The 14970-nt window shown below is 64.4% G+C and overlaps 1 protein-coding gene across 5 annotated transcripts in view; it reads right to left on the reverse strand.

Annotated features, from left to right (window-relative positions):
- Positions 1 to 1794: 1794 nt before the first annotated feature.
- The window catches only part of EVI5L (ecotropic viral integration site 5 like), a 29365-nt gene continuing 16189 nt past the window's right edge, over positions 1795 to 14970 (reverse strand). For 2 of the 5 annotated variants that reach the window (XM_030298919.1, XM_032591099.1), the window contains 14 exons: positions 14367 to 14510; positions 14141 to 14230; positions 12918 to 13015; positions 12776 to 12836; positions 9698 to 9751; positions 8700 to 8732; positions 7487 to 7627; positions 5799 to 5945; positions 4331 to 4471; positions 4087 to 4242; positions 3838 to 3984; positions 3648 to 3743; positions 3472 to 3567; positions 1795 to 3297 (listed from right to left, as the gene is read on the reverse strand). In XM_030298919.1, coding sequence (XP_030154779.1) covers positions 3013 to 3297; positions 3472 to 3567; positions 3648 to 3743; positions 3838 to 3984; positions 4087 to 4242; positions 4331 to 4471; positions 5799 to 5945; positions 7487 to 7627; positions 8700 to 8732; positions 9698 to 9751; positions 12776 to 12836; positions 12918 to 13015; positions 14141 to 14230; positions 14367 to 14510 — 1689 coding nt within the window. In that variant the 3' untranslated portion in view covers positions 1795 to 3012. The remainder of the gene's footprint in view (positions 3298 to 3471; positions 3568 to 3647; positions 3744 to 3837; positions 3985 to 4086; positions 4243 to 4330; positions 4472 to 5798; positions 5946 to 7486; positions 7628 to 8699; positions 8733 to 9697; positions 9752 to 12775; positions 12837 to 12917; positions 13016 to 14140; positions 14231 to 14366; positions 14511 to 14970) is intronic. The other 3 variants (XM_030298930.1, XM_032591101.1, XM_030298939.1) reach the window with 3 other exon arrangements.

Genomic DNA, 14970 nt, shown 5'->3' on the forward strand with positions numbered 1-14970 from the left:
GTGGGGGGGGACCACAATCCGCAGAGCAGGTAAAAGGACAGAGTGGGACCCTGTGTCGGACCCTTAGCCCTGTCTCTGTCCCTAGACCCAGTCCCTGTAGTCCACCCTATAGCCACGTTCCTGTCAGACCTAATCCCGAAGCCCTGCCTGTCCCCACCCCTCATGTCAGTCTGGAGTCCTAGGAGAAAGTCGGCCTTCTCCCAGTGGGACCGGGCACCTCCACCCCTAGGGGCCACGCTCCCCCACTCAAGCTCGGTTCAGTGGCAAGCCACAGAGATTCCCTTTCTAGCTGGGCCCTGCAAGGACCCAGGTGTCCTTGCTTCCAGATGCCAGGACAAAGTCAAGGGTAGGGGCTGAATCCTGACATGTTGGGCAGCCAGGGCATCAAGACCACGCCTCTAAGATGGAGCAGGGCAGAACCTCAGACACTTCCCCCAGGGCCCTGCCCCACCCCCGGGAGCCAGCTGGGGTGGGTGACCCTGTGGGAGCAGGAGGGGTGGCAGCCATTGGGGGGAGGGTGTCTCAGTGTTAAATCTGTAGGCTGGGAATGGTGCGTGGAGACACCATTGTTGAGCCATGGGTCAATATGTGGGACCTGGCTGTCCTGGTGCATAACCGGTGTCACGCCTTGCTCCCTGGTGGGTACCAGGTGGCAGTGGGTAGGGGCACTTTGGGTGCAGAGGGCAGGGCCTGGCTGGCATCTGCCTGGACCCAATTAAGATTCTCTCCCTGGGAAGCCTCCCTTTGCCATCCCTGGCTCTGCCGCTCCCCACCCCCAACCCCCCCCCCCCCCCCCGCCCCAGGAACCTGCCTCAGCTCCGTGTGGAACCCCCCTACGGACTCTGCCTCTCCGGGCCTCCTTCCCCCAGGAGAGCTCCTGCCTACTCACTGTCCCTACTGTCCAGCTGTTTGGGTTCTGCCCTGGCCTCCTGATTGACCCCCAACACTGTAGTCCATCTGATGGTGCCCCCTCCCCTACCTAAGCCCTCCATGGCTCCTCAGTGCCCTCAGTTCAAAGCACAAATTCTGGCTCCCGACTGGAGAAGCAATTCTCAGTCTGGCCATGCCCGCTCTCTCCAGTTCCTTCCTCATAGGCATCATGTGCCTCCTCTGACCCCGCCAAGTCTCGCTTTCTGCTTTTGCCTTTGGAGAGAACTCCATCCCCCACCCCGCCCCTTCCGGGAAGTCTTCCTGGATTCTTTTGGGTACTCACCCCACTGGTAGGCAGGCTCAGCCCCCCACCCCCACCCCCTTGTCTGTCTCTGCCACACTGGGGACCCCGCAGAGCTGGGCACAAGGCAGAGCACCTGGAAGGCCTGAGGAAGGGTGTGAGGTTGAACGAACCCCAACCAGGTCCTGTATCTTCCTGAAGCCCTGGGGCCCCACATGCCTCCACGTCTCTCCTGGGAGGCCCAAGCATATTGTCCAGGTGGAAAATCAGGCCCCCCATCCAACACCTCCCCCCTGTCACCGTCTCCAGAGCCACCCTTCTGAAAATAGCATGACATAAGCATCCATCTGTCAGCCTGACACCTGAAGTCCTTTGCAACTTGTCCACCCCCGCCCCCACCGTACTATCTCTCCCAGCCCCACACTTTTGTTCACACTGAGCCAACGAGTGACCTTTCCTCTCCCTTGCTGCCCCCCAACCCGGGCAGCCTCTTTGGCACCCCTGCTGGTCCCCTACCCCTGATTCTCTTAAACTGTGGGGGCAGTCTGATGTCCTCTACACTGTTTTTCAGGACAAGGGGCTCACGGCTGCTGGCAAGCCCCCCAGGCCTGTCGCACCTTGTCTGTGACTGTGTAAATACACTTTATTTTCCATCTTTCCCGCCTGGGCGACGTGTGGAGTGTGAACAGGCAGTGTGCAAAATGGTGGTGGGCAGTGTGGGGGGCACGTGGGAGAGCCCCGTGGGCGCCCACTCTGGTCCCCAGGCTTTTGTAACACTGAGGAGTGGGCAACCGGGACGGGGGAACTGACCATGGGTCCCCACCCCAGGAAGCGCCAGGGAGATTGCTTTTGATGCTGCTCCGGGCTCCAGGAGCACCGACAGGGTCAGGCCCGAGGGTCGCAAGGCCCTGGGGGCAAGGGGCTGGGGGCATCGTTGGACTTTGGCACCGTTCTCAGCTCCGACTCTGCAAAGACCACGGGACCACCATGAGCAGCGGAGGGGAGGTAACCACTGGGAAGAGTCCTCCCCTGGGGAGGGTGGGGCTGGGGCCACAGGGAAGGAAGGGATGAAGAGGCTGGGGACCCCCTTGGAGAGCAGGCTAGCTTGGGTGGGGGAGCCTCTCCATCGTTGGCCAAGACAAGGTGATGGGAGTGTCTCACACAGGAATATGGGGGGGGGGGCGCTGGGGCGAGGGGGGTCTCTTCACTTCCTTGCAGCTGCTCTGGCCCCCAAGAAGCAGGGACAGTCACTGCCCACGCCCGGGCTGGTTTCCGCTGTCCGCTCACACCCCAGGTGGCCCTGCACACAGTAGGGGGGACTTTGGTTTCTGCTGCAGGGGCCATGATGCCTGCACCAGGCAGGAAAGGCCAGCCTGGCCATCTGTGCCCAGCCGCCAAGGGTCCCCAGGGGCATCGTGGGGTGGTAATGTCCAGCCCAGAGCCGCCCCCCTTCTTCTTCAGGCCTCCTTTAGCCCCTGGGCCCTTCCCAGCAGGGCCACCCGTGTCCCAGAAGAGGGACTGCTGGGAGGAGGGAGCTTCCTGCGCGTCCAGTCCTGGGACCTCCGGGTCGTCCCCTGCCCTGGCTGTTAAGAGGGGCAGACCCTCCCGGGAACTGGACCCGGAGGGGTACAGACCAAGATGGGTAAACACTGCTGTGGAGAGTGGGCCTGTCGGGGGACCCTGAGGATCCTCAGCCCGCGTCCCTACCCTCTGCGCCGCGCCGCTCTGGGCCTAGCCCCCGGGTGGGCGGGACCACGGAGCGCACGGAGTTTATCAGGTGTGGCCCCAGGCGGCGGCGGAGCGGGTGGTGGCCCCCTGGCTCCGGCACGCGGGGCTCGGCCTCAGTTGTCCAGGCCCTGGCTGTAGGGCGCGGCCAGCTCGTCGGCGTCGCTGTCTGAGCTGCCCTCGCTGTCCTTGGCCGGCCGCTCCAGACGGCGGAAGAAGCGCGCGTCGCGCGGGGACAGCGGGTAGAGCGCGTCCTGCAGCGCCGCGCCCACGCCCACGCCCACGCCGAGCAGCTCCTCGTCGGACGACGGCAGCGAGTCCTCGTCCAGGTGCCGCGCCAGGCCCAGCCCGTCGAAGGCCAGCGGGTCCTCGAAGGGCGGCGGGCCCTTCAGCAGCCTCACCTGGGGCGGGGAACCGGCGCGCTGAAGGCGCGGACGGACGCGCCCACGGACGGAGCCCGGCCCGCCAGGCCGCTCCTCCCGCGCCCTCCCGGGCGCCGACGCCCGAGCGTCACCCGCCGAGGACACGCGGGGCTTCCGCCCGTCCCGCGCCAGCCGGGGCGGCCCCGCGCTCACCTCGGCCTTCAGCTCCTCGATCTGGTCCTTGAGCTCGCGGATGTACTGCGACGAGTCGGAGTGGTTCAGCTGGCCCTGGATGCGGCCCTCCTCCCTCTGCGGGGCGGGCCAGGTCACGGGGGGTCAGGGCCGGGCCCGCCCCGGGGCCCGTCCCCCGCCGCCGCCCCGCCGCTCACCTGGATCTCCAGCTCGGCGATGCGCTGCCGCATCTCGGCCACCGCCGCCATGCTGTCCGCCTCCCGCAGGCGCACGGCCATCACCTCCTCCTTGCTCTGGGGGGGGGGGGGGGCAGAGGGGGCGAGGGCGCGTCAAGGCGCGCGGCGGGGCGGGGGCCGGGCCGGGCCGGGGCGGCGGGCGGGGGCGCACCTTGCACTCGGCCTCCGCCTGCTTCCGGCGGCTTTCGCTCAGCTGCGTCTGCAGCCCCTTGTTCTGCGCCGCCAGGTACTGCAGCTTCTCCTGCAGCGCCGCGCGCTCCGCCTCCACGCGGTTCAGCAGGTTGCGGTGGATGTGGTCCTGAGGGCGGCCGGGGGGCGGGGTCACGGCCCAGCCGCGGGGCCCACCCCGCCACCCACCCCCCTCCCCGGCCCCCGCCGCGGCGCGGGCGCTCGGGCCCACCTGCGTCTCGAGCTCCACCACGCGCTGCCGCAGCTCGCGCCCCTCGGCCAGAGCCTGGGCCTCGCGCAGACGCACGCTCATCAGCTCGTCCTGCAGCTCGCCCAGCACCAGCTTCCGCGGGGACTCCTTCCAGCGGCCGCCGCGGGACAGATGGGCCTGGAGGGGGCGGGGAGAGGCGGGCGGTGCGTCTCCAGCCCCGAGGGTCGCGCGGGCCGCTCCGCGCGCGTCGGGCTGGGGCCCTCACCTGCCAGGTGTCCGAGAGCTCCTGCAGCTGTAGCTTCAGCTCCCGCGCCGAGGCCACGGCCTCGCCCTCCCGCACCTTGAGCGCCTTCAGCTCCTCCTGCAGCCGCGCCACGTTGTTCTCGTCGGGCAGCGAGCTGTTCCGCTGCGGGGCGGGAGAGGTGGTCAGCGCCCGGGGCGGGGGAAGCCGCGCGTCGGGCGGCCCTGCCTGCGGGACCAACACCCCTCCCTCGCGGTCTTCTGAGCTCCACCCCGGGCACCCCGGCGAGGAGGGGTTCGCCCCCAGACCCCGGGATACACTGGGAAGGCGGCCCAGGCCCCTGGGGAGCAGACCCGACCCCACGTGGCCCCGGGCCTAGATCCGCAGAAATCCTGCCGGCGGAACGGCACCCGCTCTCACTGGACTGTCTCAGGGTGACCCCCTAACGCGGGGGTCTTCCATAAATGTTACTGCTAATAACACCAGGTAGGCTGGGATAGGGCGGGTGCCCCGCCAACGTGGGAACCCGAGATCACCCCCTGGGGCCCATGGTCAGACCTGGAACCTGCCCCAGCAACAGCCGAGAAGGCTGTGGGTCACAGCTCCCTGTCCCTGTTCCTCTCTCCCCCAGACCAGGACAGGCAGCCCCTTTCCTTGGAACAGGCCGAGGGACAGTCTAGGCCTAGGCCTAGGCCTGGCGGTTCCAAGGGCTCCAGTCCCTTGGGTCAAAATCCAGCTTGCTGCTAGAGGTCCTCACCGCCCCCAGTTTGAATCTGGGAGCTGGGGGGAGGGTGGCAGGGTCTCCTGGTGTGCACGTTTCCCTCTGATGTGGAGGGAGGTGGGAGGGAAGCCCTGTTCTGGGCCAGCTGGTGGAGCCTGAGAGGCCCATGGGGGGGGGTGGAGACACCCCACTTGGGAGGGCACCCCAAATAGTGCAGGCTTGAGGGAGGTGGGGCATGGCTTCTGCCCGGTGTGAGTGCGTTCTGCTGCCCCCTGCTGGCTGGGGCACCTCTTTCCCAGGGCTTTGTGGGAGTTGAGTCAACATGGAGTCAGGGTGACAGCAGTTGAGGAGGGCCCAAGAGGTCTGGGGCGCCCTTCAGAGTAGCAGGTGGGAGCAGGTGGTCTCTGTATGGAGGTGGGGAGGGGGAGAGCAACCCCCAGGGGACCTGGCCTTCCTTCCCACCTCCATCCTGGACCCCAGGGCCTGTGGAGACACAGGCAGGTGGGACTGGCTATCCAGGAAGCCCTTGAAAGCCACCACACTGCTGTCCCTTGAGGAGTCACGCTGCTTTGTGTGTGCCCTGATGTGTGTGTGTGTGTGTGTGTGTGTAGATACCCAGGGCAGGGGGGCTTGACATGCCCCACTGGGTCTGTCTGGTCACCCCTTCTCAACTAGGGCCTGCTCATGCACCTCCAGAAGCACGTCTGGTCCCTCCACCTCCCCTCCTCCACGGTCTCCCCAACACCTGCCCACTTGCCGGCCCAGTCGCACCTTCTCCATGTCTAGAACCTTGTCCTGCATCTCCCGCAGGGCCCCCAGCGTCTCTGTCTCCCGCAGCCGTGACTGCTCCAGCTCAGTCTCCAGGTGGGCCACAAAGTCCTCGGTGAGGCGCGGGTTGTCCTGGGGGCAGGCAGAGGGCTGCAGCTGGGGGTCAGTAGCCTTCCTGCCAGCTGGCCGCAGGCCTGGGCTCTGCCCCCCCCCTCCTCAGAGCCCCTGGGCTGGCAGAGGGGGCCGCGGCTGCGGTGGTGAGGAGAAGCCCTGGATCCCCTTCCCTGTGTCTTCTGCCCCCGTGGGGAGGGAGCTGAACCCCATCATGGGGCTTCTGATGCTCGGTGCCTAGGGATGGAGCCCGCCTGGCTTAGCCTCTTTGCTGGGAAAGCCACAAAGTGGGGACCTTCTGCAGGGCTCTTTCCAGGGCCTCAGGCTGGCTCCCAGGCTTGCTGGGGTTGGGGTGGAGGACGGGTTCTCCCAGGCACGTTCCCCAAGGTGAAGTCGGCGCCTAAGCACAAAGTGGGGGTGGGAGCAGCGTGGGGCTGGGGCATTCTTGCCCCTCCTCCACCTCCCTCCTCTCGCCGCACCCTCATTTCAAAACAGAAAGGGGTGGGGAGTCTGCTGGGATCAGGCTCTTGCTCAGGGCCCAGAAGGCTTCTCAACGCACGTACCCCAGGGTGAGCCCCAGGGGAGTGGATACCTGCCTGGTGGGTGAGGGAAGCAAGCCCTGGGGCTGGAGCCATGGCCCCATCTCGATGCCTGGAGGCCCGGGAGGGTGGTTCTCCAGGAGGTGGTCCCAGCCTCTCCTGGCTGCTGGCCCCTTCCCAGGGGAGGGCCCGCTCGCCGCCCTTGGCTACCGCAGGTCTCCGAGATCCACGGGTTCGAGGGGCCCTCCCTTGGCTCGCGTGGGCCCCGGGCCCCACGCTGAGCCCCAGCCCCAGCCCCAGCCCCAGCAGCTATCTCCCTGCCTCACCCGCCTCTGCAGCTCAGGGGTGGCAGGTGGCGGTCTCTCTGGCCTGAAAGGGGTCATCGTGCCAAGGCCGGGATGAGCCCAGCCTTTGTTTCCCCATCGGCCTTGCTGCCGCCAGGGCTACGGTGCCGCTGGCAGGTCATGGCAAAAGGAAGGTGGCCTGGGCAGAGCCAAAGGAAAACCCGAAAAGCCACCTCCTGGAGAAGTGGACTCCTCACGGTGCTCTCGCTTGAGCACCCCCCGCCCCCGCCACTGACCCAGAGTTCATGACCCACAACAGAGTCGGGCTGCCCCCTCACCCCGACTCCGCCAGCTCAGAGCGGTGAGCACAGACCGGAGCCTCTTCTGAGGGCAAAGTGCTGGGCACTGGAGCGGGGAACCCTCTCTGTCTCTCGTCCTAGCTCCCATCCCGCATGGCTGGCCCCCGGGGAAGCCCACAGCCCTTCAGACCTCAGGGACATGCTGGACATTCCCCTAGGGAATCACAGCCACGTCAGCTGAGGGAGGGGGCACTGCAGGTGCAGCCTGGTTCCCAGGGGCCCTTGCGCCGAGGCCGCCTCGTTCTCAGTGTGGCAGGCCAGACGCCTCACCGGCGGGTGGGACGTGGGCGTGGGGCAGTGGGGGGAGCCGCGTCCCCCCTACCCTGCCTGCTAGGAAGTAACCGGGCGGGTCCGGAAGGCCGGGCGGCTGTGGCGCGGGGCCCCACCCGGCCGGGTACCTGCTGCTCCTGAAGCTGCCGGATGGTGCTCCGCGCCTTCTGTAGGTCCTCGGCCGCTGAGCTACACTGCTGCCGCACCACTGCCAGCTCCCGCTTGATGACGTAGTTCTCCTCGGCCTCCTGCGCCCGCGTCACCTGGCCCTGAGCACAGCGAGGACCGGATGCTGTAGCCCTCCGCTCGGGCCCACCTCAGGGGGCGGCCCGGAGAGGGAAGGAAGGGGACGAGGTCTCCCGCACTCAGAGCCTGGGATGGGGAGCCCCGCCGGGCCTGGGCACGTGCGGAGGGGCACAGGGAGGAGCCTGGAGGGGGAGAGCCACCCCGGGGCCCAGGCTTTGTGGCGCCTGAACGGAGAAAGCCCAAATGGCAGCTCCTTCCCCTGCCAGCTCCTGGCTCTCGGCCCCTGCCCCAGGTGGGGAGAAAGGATCCTTACTTAGGCCGATGGCACAGCAGAGTCTGGGCCCCGCTGGTGAAGGTGGGGGTCTGGAGGCGGCCAGGGCCCCAGGGACTCAGGGACAGCCCCTCAGGGCAGGGCTGGGAGGTGGGACGAAGCTCTCCTACAACTCTCCGGTCCTGGCATCTGGGGCCCCCATCTACCCAGGGCGAAGAACACCCCCCCCCCAGCCTGATCCCCCCACCCCAACCAATTCGGGCTGCCCCCCATTCCAGGCTCGGAGCCACCAGGTGGTGGGCAGAAGCTTCCAGATAAAGCCATTCAAGGTGAGGCAGCAGCAGAAGCAGGTGAGAGATGGTAGGCCTTGCAGGTAGGAGCGGAGAGGAGCGTGAGGGGTCAGAGGGGGGGTGGTGGTGTGTGTGTGTGTGTGTGTGTGTGTGTGTGTGTGTGTGTGTGTGGTAGAGAGGCTCAGTGCAGTGCACACACCAGGGCCTGTTGCTGATATAGCCTCAGGGCCCCCACCTGTGTCCCCCGGAGGGCGGAGGCTTTCTGCACACGTGCATGGGCTTACACTCAGACACGCTCACACGCACCCGCACACACCGTGCTGTCACGCGCACACCCCTCTTCCCCCCTAGGGAAACCTTTGTTTCCCCTGGAAGCGAGCCCCAGCCACCCCCATGCACGGTGCCAGGCCTGCCCCCACCCCGCCCCAGATGCCCCCCCCCCCCCATGGCAGTGGCCGAGGAAGAGGCTGTCCCTGGCTGTGGTGTGCAGGGACCGGGAAGGAAGCGGGAGAGGGAGACGAAAAGCTACAGTACCTGGATTAACCTATCAGCCAGAGCAGCGCTCTCCTACCCGGCGGAGGGGGTTCCGAGCAACAGGGGGAGGAGGCAGAGCGGAAGGCGCGCAGGGACAGGAGAGGGGGAGAGACAGACAAGAACGACTTGTCACTAACGCAGTGGACTATCTCTAGAAGCAGGGGAGAGAGGAGTGAGACCAGAGAACCGAAGAACCAGCAGGAGAGGACCCGGAGGAAGACCAAAGCCAGAGCTAGCTCCGTCCTGGAGAGGGGTCTGTGTGCGGGTGGGGACGTGGGGGTGCCCACGGCTACACCCTCCAGGGCCCAGAAAACTCAGCGTGGGAGGCGGCGCCATCCCCGGAGGGTGAGGGGCGGGGTGGCAGCGCTGGGCCAGGACGAAGTGTTTTCCCGTGGAGTCTAGGCAAGAATTGAGACTTTGGGGCAAGGGCAGTAAAATCTGGTGGGGGGGGCTACTCTCTGTGGGCAGTGGAGGGCCAAGTGAGGCGGGGAGAGGAGCAGGAAGGTGGGACCCCCCGCCTTTACTCCTGTCCTTAAAAACAGGCTGGGGGCCAGGGTCAAGGTTGTGGCATCCCACCACGGCACCAGTGGTAAGGCCCCCCCTCTCCTCTCCTTTCTTTTGAGGGGGAGGCTTCCAAATTCCACGGTTGGGAGCCTGCGGCCTAATTCGGGGCACCTCAGTCAAAGCTGCGGTTCTGCCTCTTTCCGCCCCATGCAAGCCGCCCAGGAGGGACCAGTGTGTGCAGTGAACTGGGTTGTAACCTCACACCCGATCCCAAGCGAAGCGGCCCTAGAACCCCTGAGTATATGGCAGCCCCCATCTCGGTGGGGCTGGGGGTGGGGGCCCCGTGAGATTTACACCATGCTCCTCGGGGCCTGCTGGCTCAGGGTGGGGCCCGGGCCCTGGCCCGGGTGGGGGGCTGGCCGGCCCTCTGGTTGCTGGGTCCTGCTTGGGGCCTGGAGGAGTTGGTGCCACAGGCTGGTGGCCACGCTCCTAACCTTCTCCAGGGTCTCAATCCGTTGTTTCAGGAGCCGGTTCTCCGTCCGAAGCCTCTATGTGGGGAGAGGGGGGGGGAGTGTGTCAGAACCCCACCCCGTTCCCCATACACACAGAGGTCTGTCCCCTTAAGGGCCAGGTCGCCTCCGGGCAAGATGGAGTCCTGGTCAAATGTTCTGGGTCAGTGATTCCAGAAAACAGTCAGGGCCAATCCCTGTTCAGAATGGCCCATTAGATTTTTTTTTTTTTTAAAGAATCCTTGGTTCACTTAAAACAATGTGATCGCTTTCAGGGGTCAGCAGTCAGCACCCACACCCACTTTCTCTGGAGTCTGTTTCCACCCCACACGGGGGCCTGCCAAAGGCCAATGTGGCACCTATCACCGGGCAGACCCTTCCTCTGGATCTGTCAGTCCCTGCCCCTCATGGCTCTGCTTCGGGCACCAGAACGAACTGTTCTCAGAGTCTGGGTCCAGGGGAGGGGGTCTTGCTGAACACACACGCTTCCTTCAGCGGGACAGCCACATTTCTGTGAGCCACCAAAAATCAGCTGTGCTCAAAAGCTGTCACTTCCCTCCAGCGGGGTGGTTCTGGAGGCAGTTTCCCTCGCTTTCCGCCTTCTCTCCTGCACTGATGGATTTGGGTTAGATATTTGTGGTTTTAAGTTCCCCGTGGCCTTTTGGGAAGCAGGTGAGCTTTATATATGCCTTGCATCGTAGCCTCTGCTAGGCACCCCTTACGAAGCGGGTACAGATAGTTGGACCCAGAGTGTGTGCTGAATGAACACCAACCAGATCCTGCGTCTTCCTGAAGCCCCAGGCCCCACATTCATGCGTTATTAATGAGGGCCCCGCCTCCCTGTGGATCACAAAGAACCTTTCCTCGTCTCTTCCCGGGAGGAAAAGGTGATGGAAACACTCAGAACACTCCCAGGAGGCAACTGAGGTCAGAGAGAATCATAGACTCGATTGAGGGTCATTCACTGATGTCACGGGTGGGGAAACTGAGTCCCAAGGGGGTGGTGGCTTGCCCGGGCCTCCCAGCTGGCCTGGGTTCGATCTGTTTCGGGCAGGCTCTCTGCCCCATATCTGCGCTCCAGGGTCCTGATCCTCGCCCCCGGCCCCTGCACTGCTCTGTCTTCTCTCCGGCCACGACCCACCACCGCAGAATTGCAGAATTGCAGAGATCCCTGAGAAGCCACATGTGCCCGACTGACAACTCCCCTCTCTCCTGCTTACCCCAAAGGGAAAATAAGAGACAGGGAGTGAACAGGGACTACAGGGTCAATGCATACGCTGGGCTTTTTTTTTTTTTTTCTTTTAAATTTTCTGTATTTTTGATGCTTTGATATCCAGCCACCTTGCTAATCTTGGAGAGACTGCCTGGCCCTCGACTAGCCTTTCATATGCAAACCAGCCAATACAGAGCCCACAGCCACCCACCTTCCCTATAGCACTCGCACACGCAGCCAGCGTTCTCCCTGCCCCAAATTGTCCCAGGGCAACCGAGGACTCTCCTGTAGCCCACAGCTTCTGCTGAAATTGTTCAGACCAACCAATCCTGAACTCAAACTTGACTGCCTGCCTTGCCCATTCCTTCCTGGGGATGCCCAATAAAGGAGCTGGCCCACGCTTTCCCTCTCTCACCCTCTGCATCCTGACCCCACTCTGACCCACTCGGGTGCTTCCCCACGTGGCCAGGTGTGGTGGGGCGTGCCCCCTCCTTTTGGCAACTAGGAGTAATAAATTCTTCTTCCAAGGGCAGTGTCGTCTCTGTGTCTGTCACTTGACCACCTGATTAAAACAAATTTCAGGTACATTTTGAAACAGGCTAAAAGTGAAAGCGCCAAGGGCAGGGCCATCCATGAAAGAAGGCGTCTGCCTGGATCCTTTAAGGTCTGTGGGCTCTCAGGCTCCTCTCCTGGAAATTTCCAGGTTGGGCATGTAGTCTGAGTGTCTGCTGTGTCCCTACGTACCTACCACTGGGCCCTCACAGTCACCAGATGGGCGCAGGCCCATGATCGTGCATGAGCAAGACAGGCACACATGTTGGGACTGGTGCATCAGTCAAGCTGCCATTCTTGAGAAAGGGGGATGCTTGCAAACTCAGGACACAAAACTTTCTGGAAAGCCAACAAACAGGACCAGGACACCGATGTCCTCTTTCCCCTTCAGGTATGGGTGGCAGGTGACCTGGTTTCTAATCTAGATTCTGCCTCTGCCTCTGCCTCTCTAAAGGGGGTAGAGACGTTGATAGTGGTGATGATAATAAAACTAAAATTAACAATGATAATAATTTGAACAGCAGAGCAAATGTTATTCCCATTTTGCAGAAGGGGACACTGAGGCTCAGAAAGGTGAATCCACCTTCCTGGGTCATACAGCTGGTCCACGGCAGAGCTGGGAAGTGAATCCTGAAGAGGACAAAACCAGGTGTGTTGGGGTTTGGGTTTGTGTCTGTCCCTCTCACTGGACTGGAGGGACCCTCAGTCTCTGCTGTGACTCTGGCACGCAGTAGATGCTCAATAAATGCTTTTTGCATGAATAACTAAAATCACCTGCAGAAGGATGAAAGCAGAAGGAAGGAGAGAGAGGCGAGTCTGGGTCTGAGGGGCCACAGTGGGCACCGTCCTCAGTCCTCCGTGCCTGCCCCTGACCTCAGGGCTCCGCCCACCAGGGCCAGCTTTCCTGATATTCCTCCGGTCCATCAGGCCTGCTGTTGCTCGGCCTTTTTGCACTGACTCCCTGGGCCCAGAGCAATCTTCCCTGGGTCAGCTCCGCCTCTCTTCTGCGCGTTTTTACCCAGAGTACTTTCTGGAGTCCTTAGCCTGTACCATTTGTTCCCTGACCATCTCCCCACGATAATGAGGAGGGCGTCCCATGAGGGCGGGGACCTATCCACCTTATCTGCCACCGGTCTCTGACAGTGGGGTGGGCCCTTGCTCACACGTCGGCCCGCTGGTGAAGGAAGGGCAGGTGTGTGGAGGCAGACGCCTCGGACTCGAAGCACAGGCTGTGTGCGGCTTGGGCAAGGCTGCCCTCCCAAGGGCACCCCGTCCCTGCCCCCACTCCCGCGACTCACTTTGATCTCGATCTGCTCCTCCATTTCCTTGCTCTTCATGGCTGCGTACTCCTTCTCCAGCCTGCAGAGGGGAGGCAGATGAGGCCACGTCCCACTCTCGGGGACCCCCTCTGTGCCAGTCCCCTGGCCGCCCGGCACTGACCTCTTCATCTTCTTGGGGTTGTACTTGACCTGGTAGGCCTTGAGGATCAGCTTGTCCGGGCAGCTGTCGAACTGGTGGGGGATCACCCTCTGGAAGTACTGTGGGGGCACAGGCGGTCACTGACACAGAGGCCCCGAGTGCGGGGGCCGCCAGAGCTATATGCTGCTTCCCCGCGGGAGGAGCTGGTCTGCCAGGGGCACGGCCACGGCCCAGCTCAGGGTGCAGCCTGTTGCGGGCGCTCTGTCAGGGCGTGTGGAGCGAGCGAGTGAGCGTGAGAAGCGGGGCCGGGGAAGCAGCATCCACAGCCCGGACCTCAGTTCGAAGGGAAAAAGCAGGGCTTCGGGAGCTCTTGCCGGCAAAGGCCGGGCGGTAGAGGGGGCTGAGCACAGGGACCTCCGCAGGGGAAGGGGCAGGCATGTCGCTGCCCCCGGGGGGGCGGTGAGAGGAGGCCGAAGAGTGTGAGGAATCAGGGCGGCGGGAGCAGCCTGGAGGGAAGACCCCTCGCTGGTCGGCCCGCACGCCTGCGCCCGGGAGCCCGGGCAAAGGGTTAAGCGGAAGCCCTGACGGAGCACACAGCTTGCTGCGGTTCGGGGCCAGGCTGGCTCCCGCTCCCCAGCCCAGCTGGCCCCCTCTGGCAGCTGCGCACAATGGATGCCCGTGTTCACGGACACAGCCGTGGCCTTTGTGCATTCTTCCCCGAAGCACCAGCTGGAAGACGCGGGGAGGGGCAGGGGCCTGCATGATGGGGACATGGCGGAAAAGCAGGCTGGCCTCTTCTCCAGCAGGCGGGACGGCCAGGGCGGGTGTGAAGCTGCCCGGACCCCTCCTTCCCTCCCGGGCCCTCGCCTGGCCCACGTGCCGGGACCAAAACCACACCCAAGACCTTGTAGTTTGGCTGGTATTACTATCTGCCGGGTTAGACTTTGGAAGACCCAGGGCTGGGAGCAGGAGGTCGGGGCGGTGGGGGGGGGGGGCGGTTAGGAGGACCGCCCAGGGCTTGGCTTAAGCCTAGACCTTTCCCCCAGGCTGCTCCTCAGAGCCTGTCTGGGTCCTCCAGGAAGGCCTCGGGGAACAGAGGTCATGGCAAAGGGTCAGGATGCTCAGGACACCTTCCGCCCTTGCAACTGCCCCCCCCCCGCCCCCTGCCATCTCTCAGGAGGCCTTCACCTGCCCCGGTGCCCCTAGTGTAAGGGAATCCCGCCCACCCAGCCCCTCTGGCCCACCTGGGACATCCCCTCCATGTCCAGCTGCATTAGCTCCGTCTGGTTCACCTGCAGCAGGGCGAGGCCGACCCGGAACACAATCTCCAGGCCCTGCAAAGGTGATGGTGGCGGTGCATCTCAGGTCCTGTCGTCCCAGGGGCCTCCGACCCCTCCCCGAGTCCCGGCCCTCCCTCAGCCCGGGCCTGGCTGGGGATCTGGGAGAGGAAGGGGTGTTCGGCGTCCTCACCTCGTACATGAAGATGTCAAAGACACGAGTGGCAACAGGGAGCGGGAAGGTGGTCAGGAAGAGTGTGAGGAACCAGGACGAGGCATACATAGATGTGTGGAAGCTCTGGGAGCGGAAGTGGGTGTTCAGATCCGGGAGCTGCTCCTGGGGTGGGGGTGGGGGGGAGGCCAGGCGCCGTGAGGAGGCCGCCAGGAATGGCTGTCCGGGCCCCCCGGGGCCCCCTCCACCAGCCAGGGCCGGGCTTCGGCGCCCCGGCCTCCAGGGGGGTCTTACCCGCCTGCCCTTGACAACCCGTGGCACTGTGTCTGGGGGAGGCTGAGGTACCCCAGGGCTCTGAGCAGCACGAGGTGGGGACACCGGCAGGGGCGGCAGGTGCAGCAGCAGCTACTGGGTGTTGGGGATGCACGGGGGGCCGCACTGGCACAACCACCCGTGGGGTCCTCACTGCTGCCTCAAGAGGGAGCTTCTGGGGCTCGGGGGAGGTGGGTGGTTACACAACTCCCCAAGTTCACCCAGAGAGCGAGAGGTGGGCTGTGGCGTGAGCCCCATATTCTGTGACCCGCCGGTTGCTGTGTCCACCCACCGCCCCCTGCGTGGTACTTGT

This window comes from Lynx canadensis, chromosome A2 (assembly GCF_007474595.2).
Source record: "Lynx canadensis isolate LIC74 chromosome A2, mLynCan4.pri.v2, whole genome shotgun sequence".
Taxonomy (NCBI): domain Eukaryota; kingdom Metazoa; phylum Chordata; class Mammalia; order Carnivora; family Felidae; genus Lynx; species Lynx canadensis.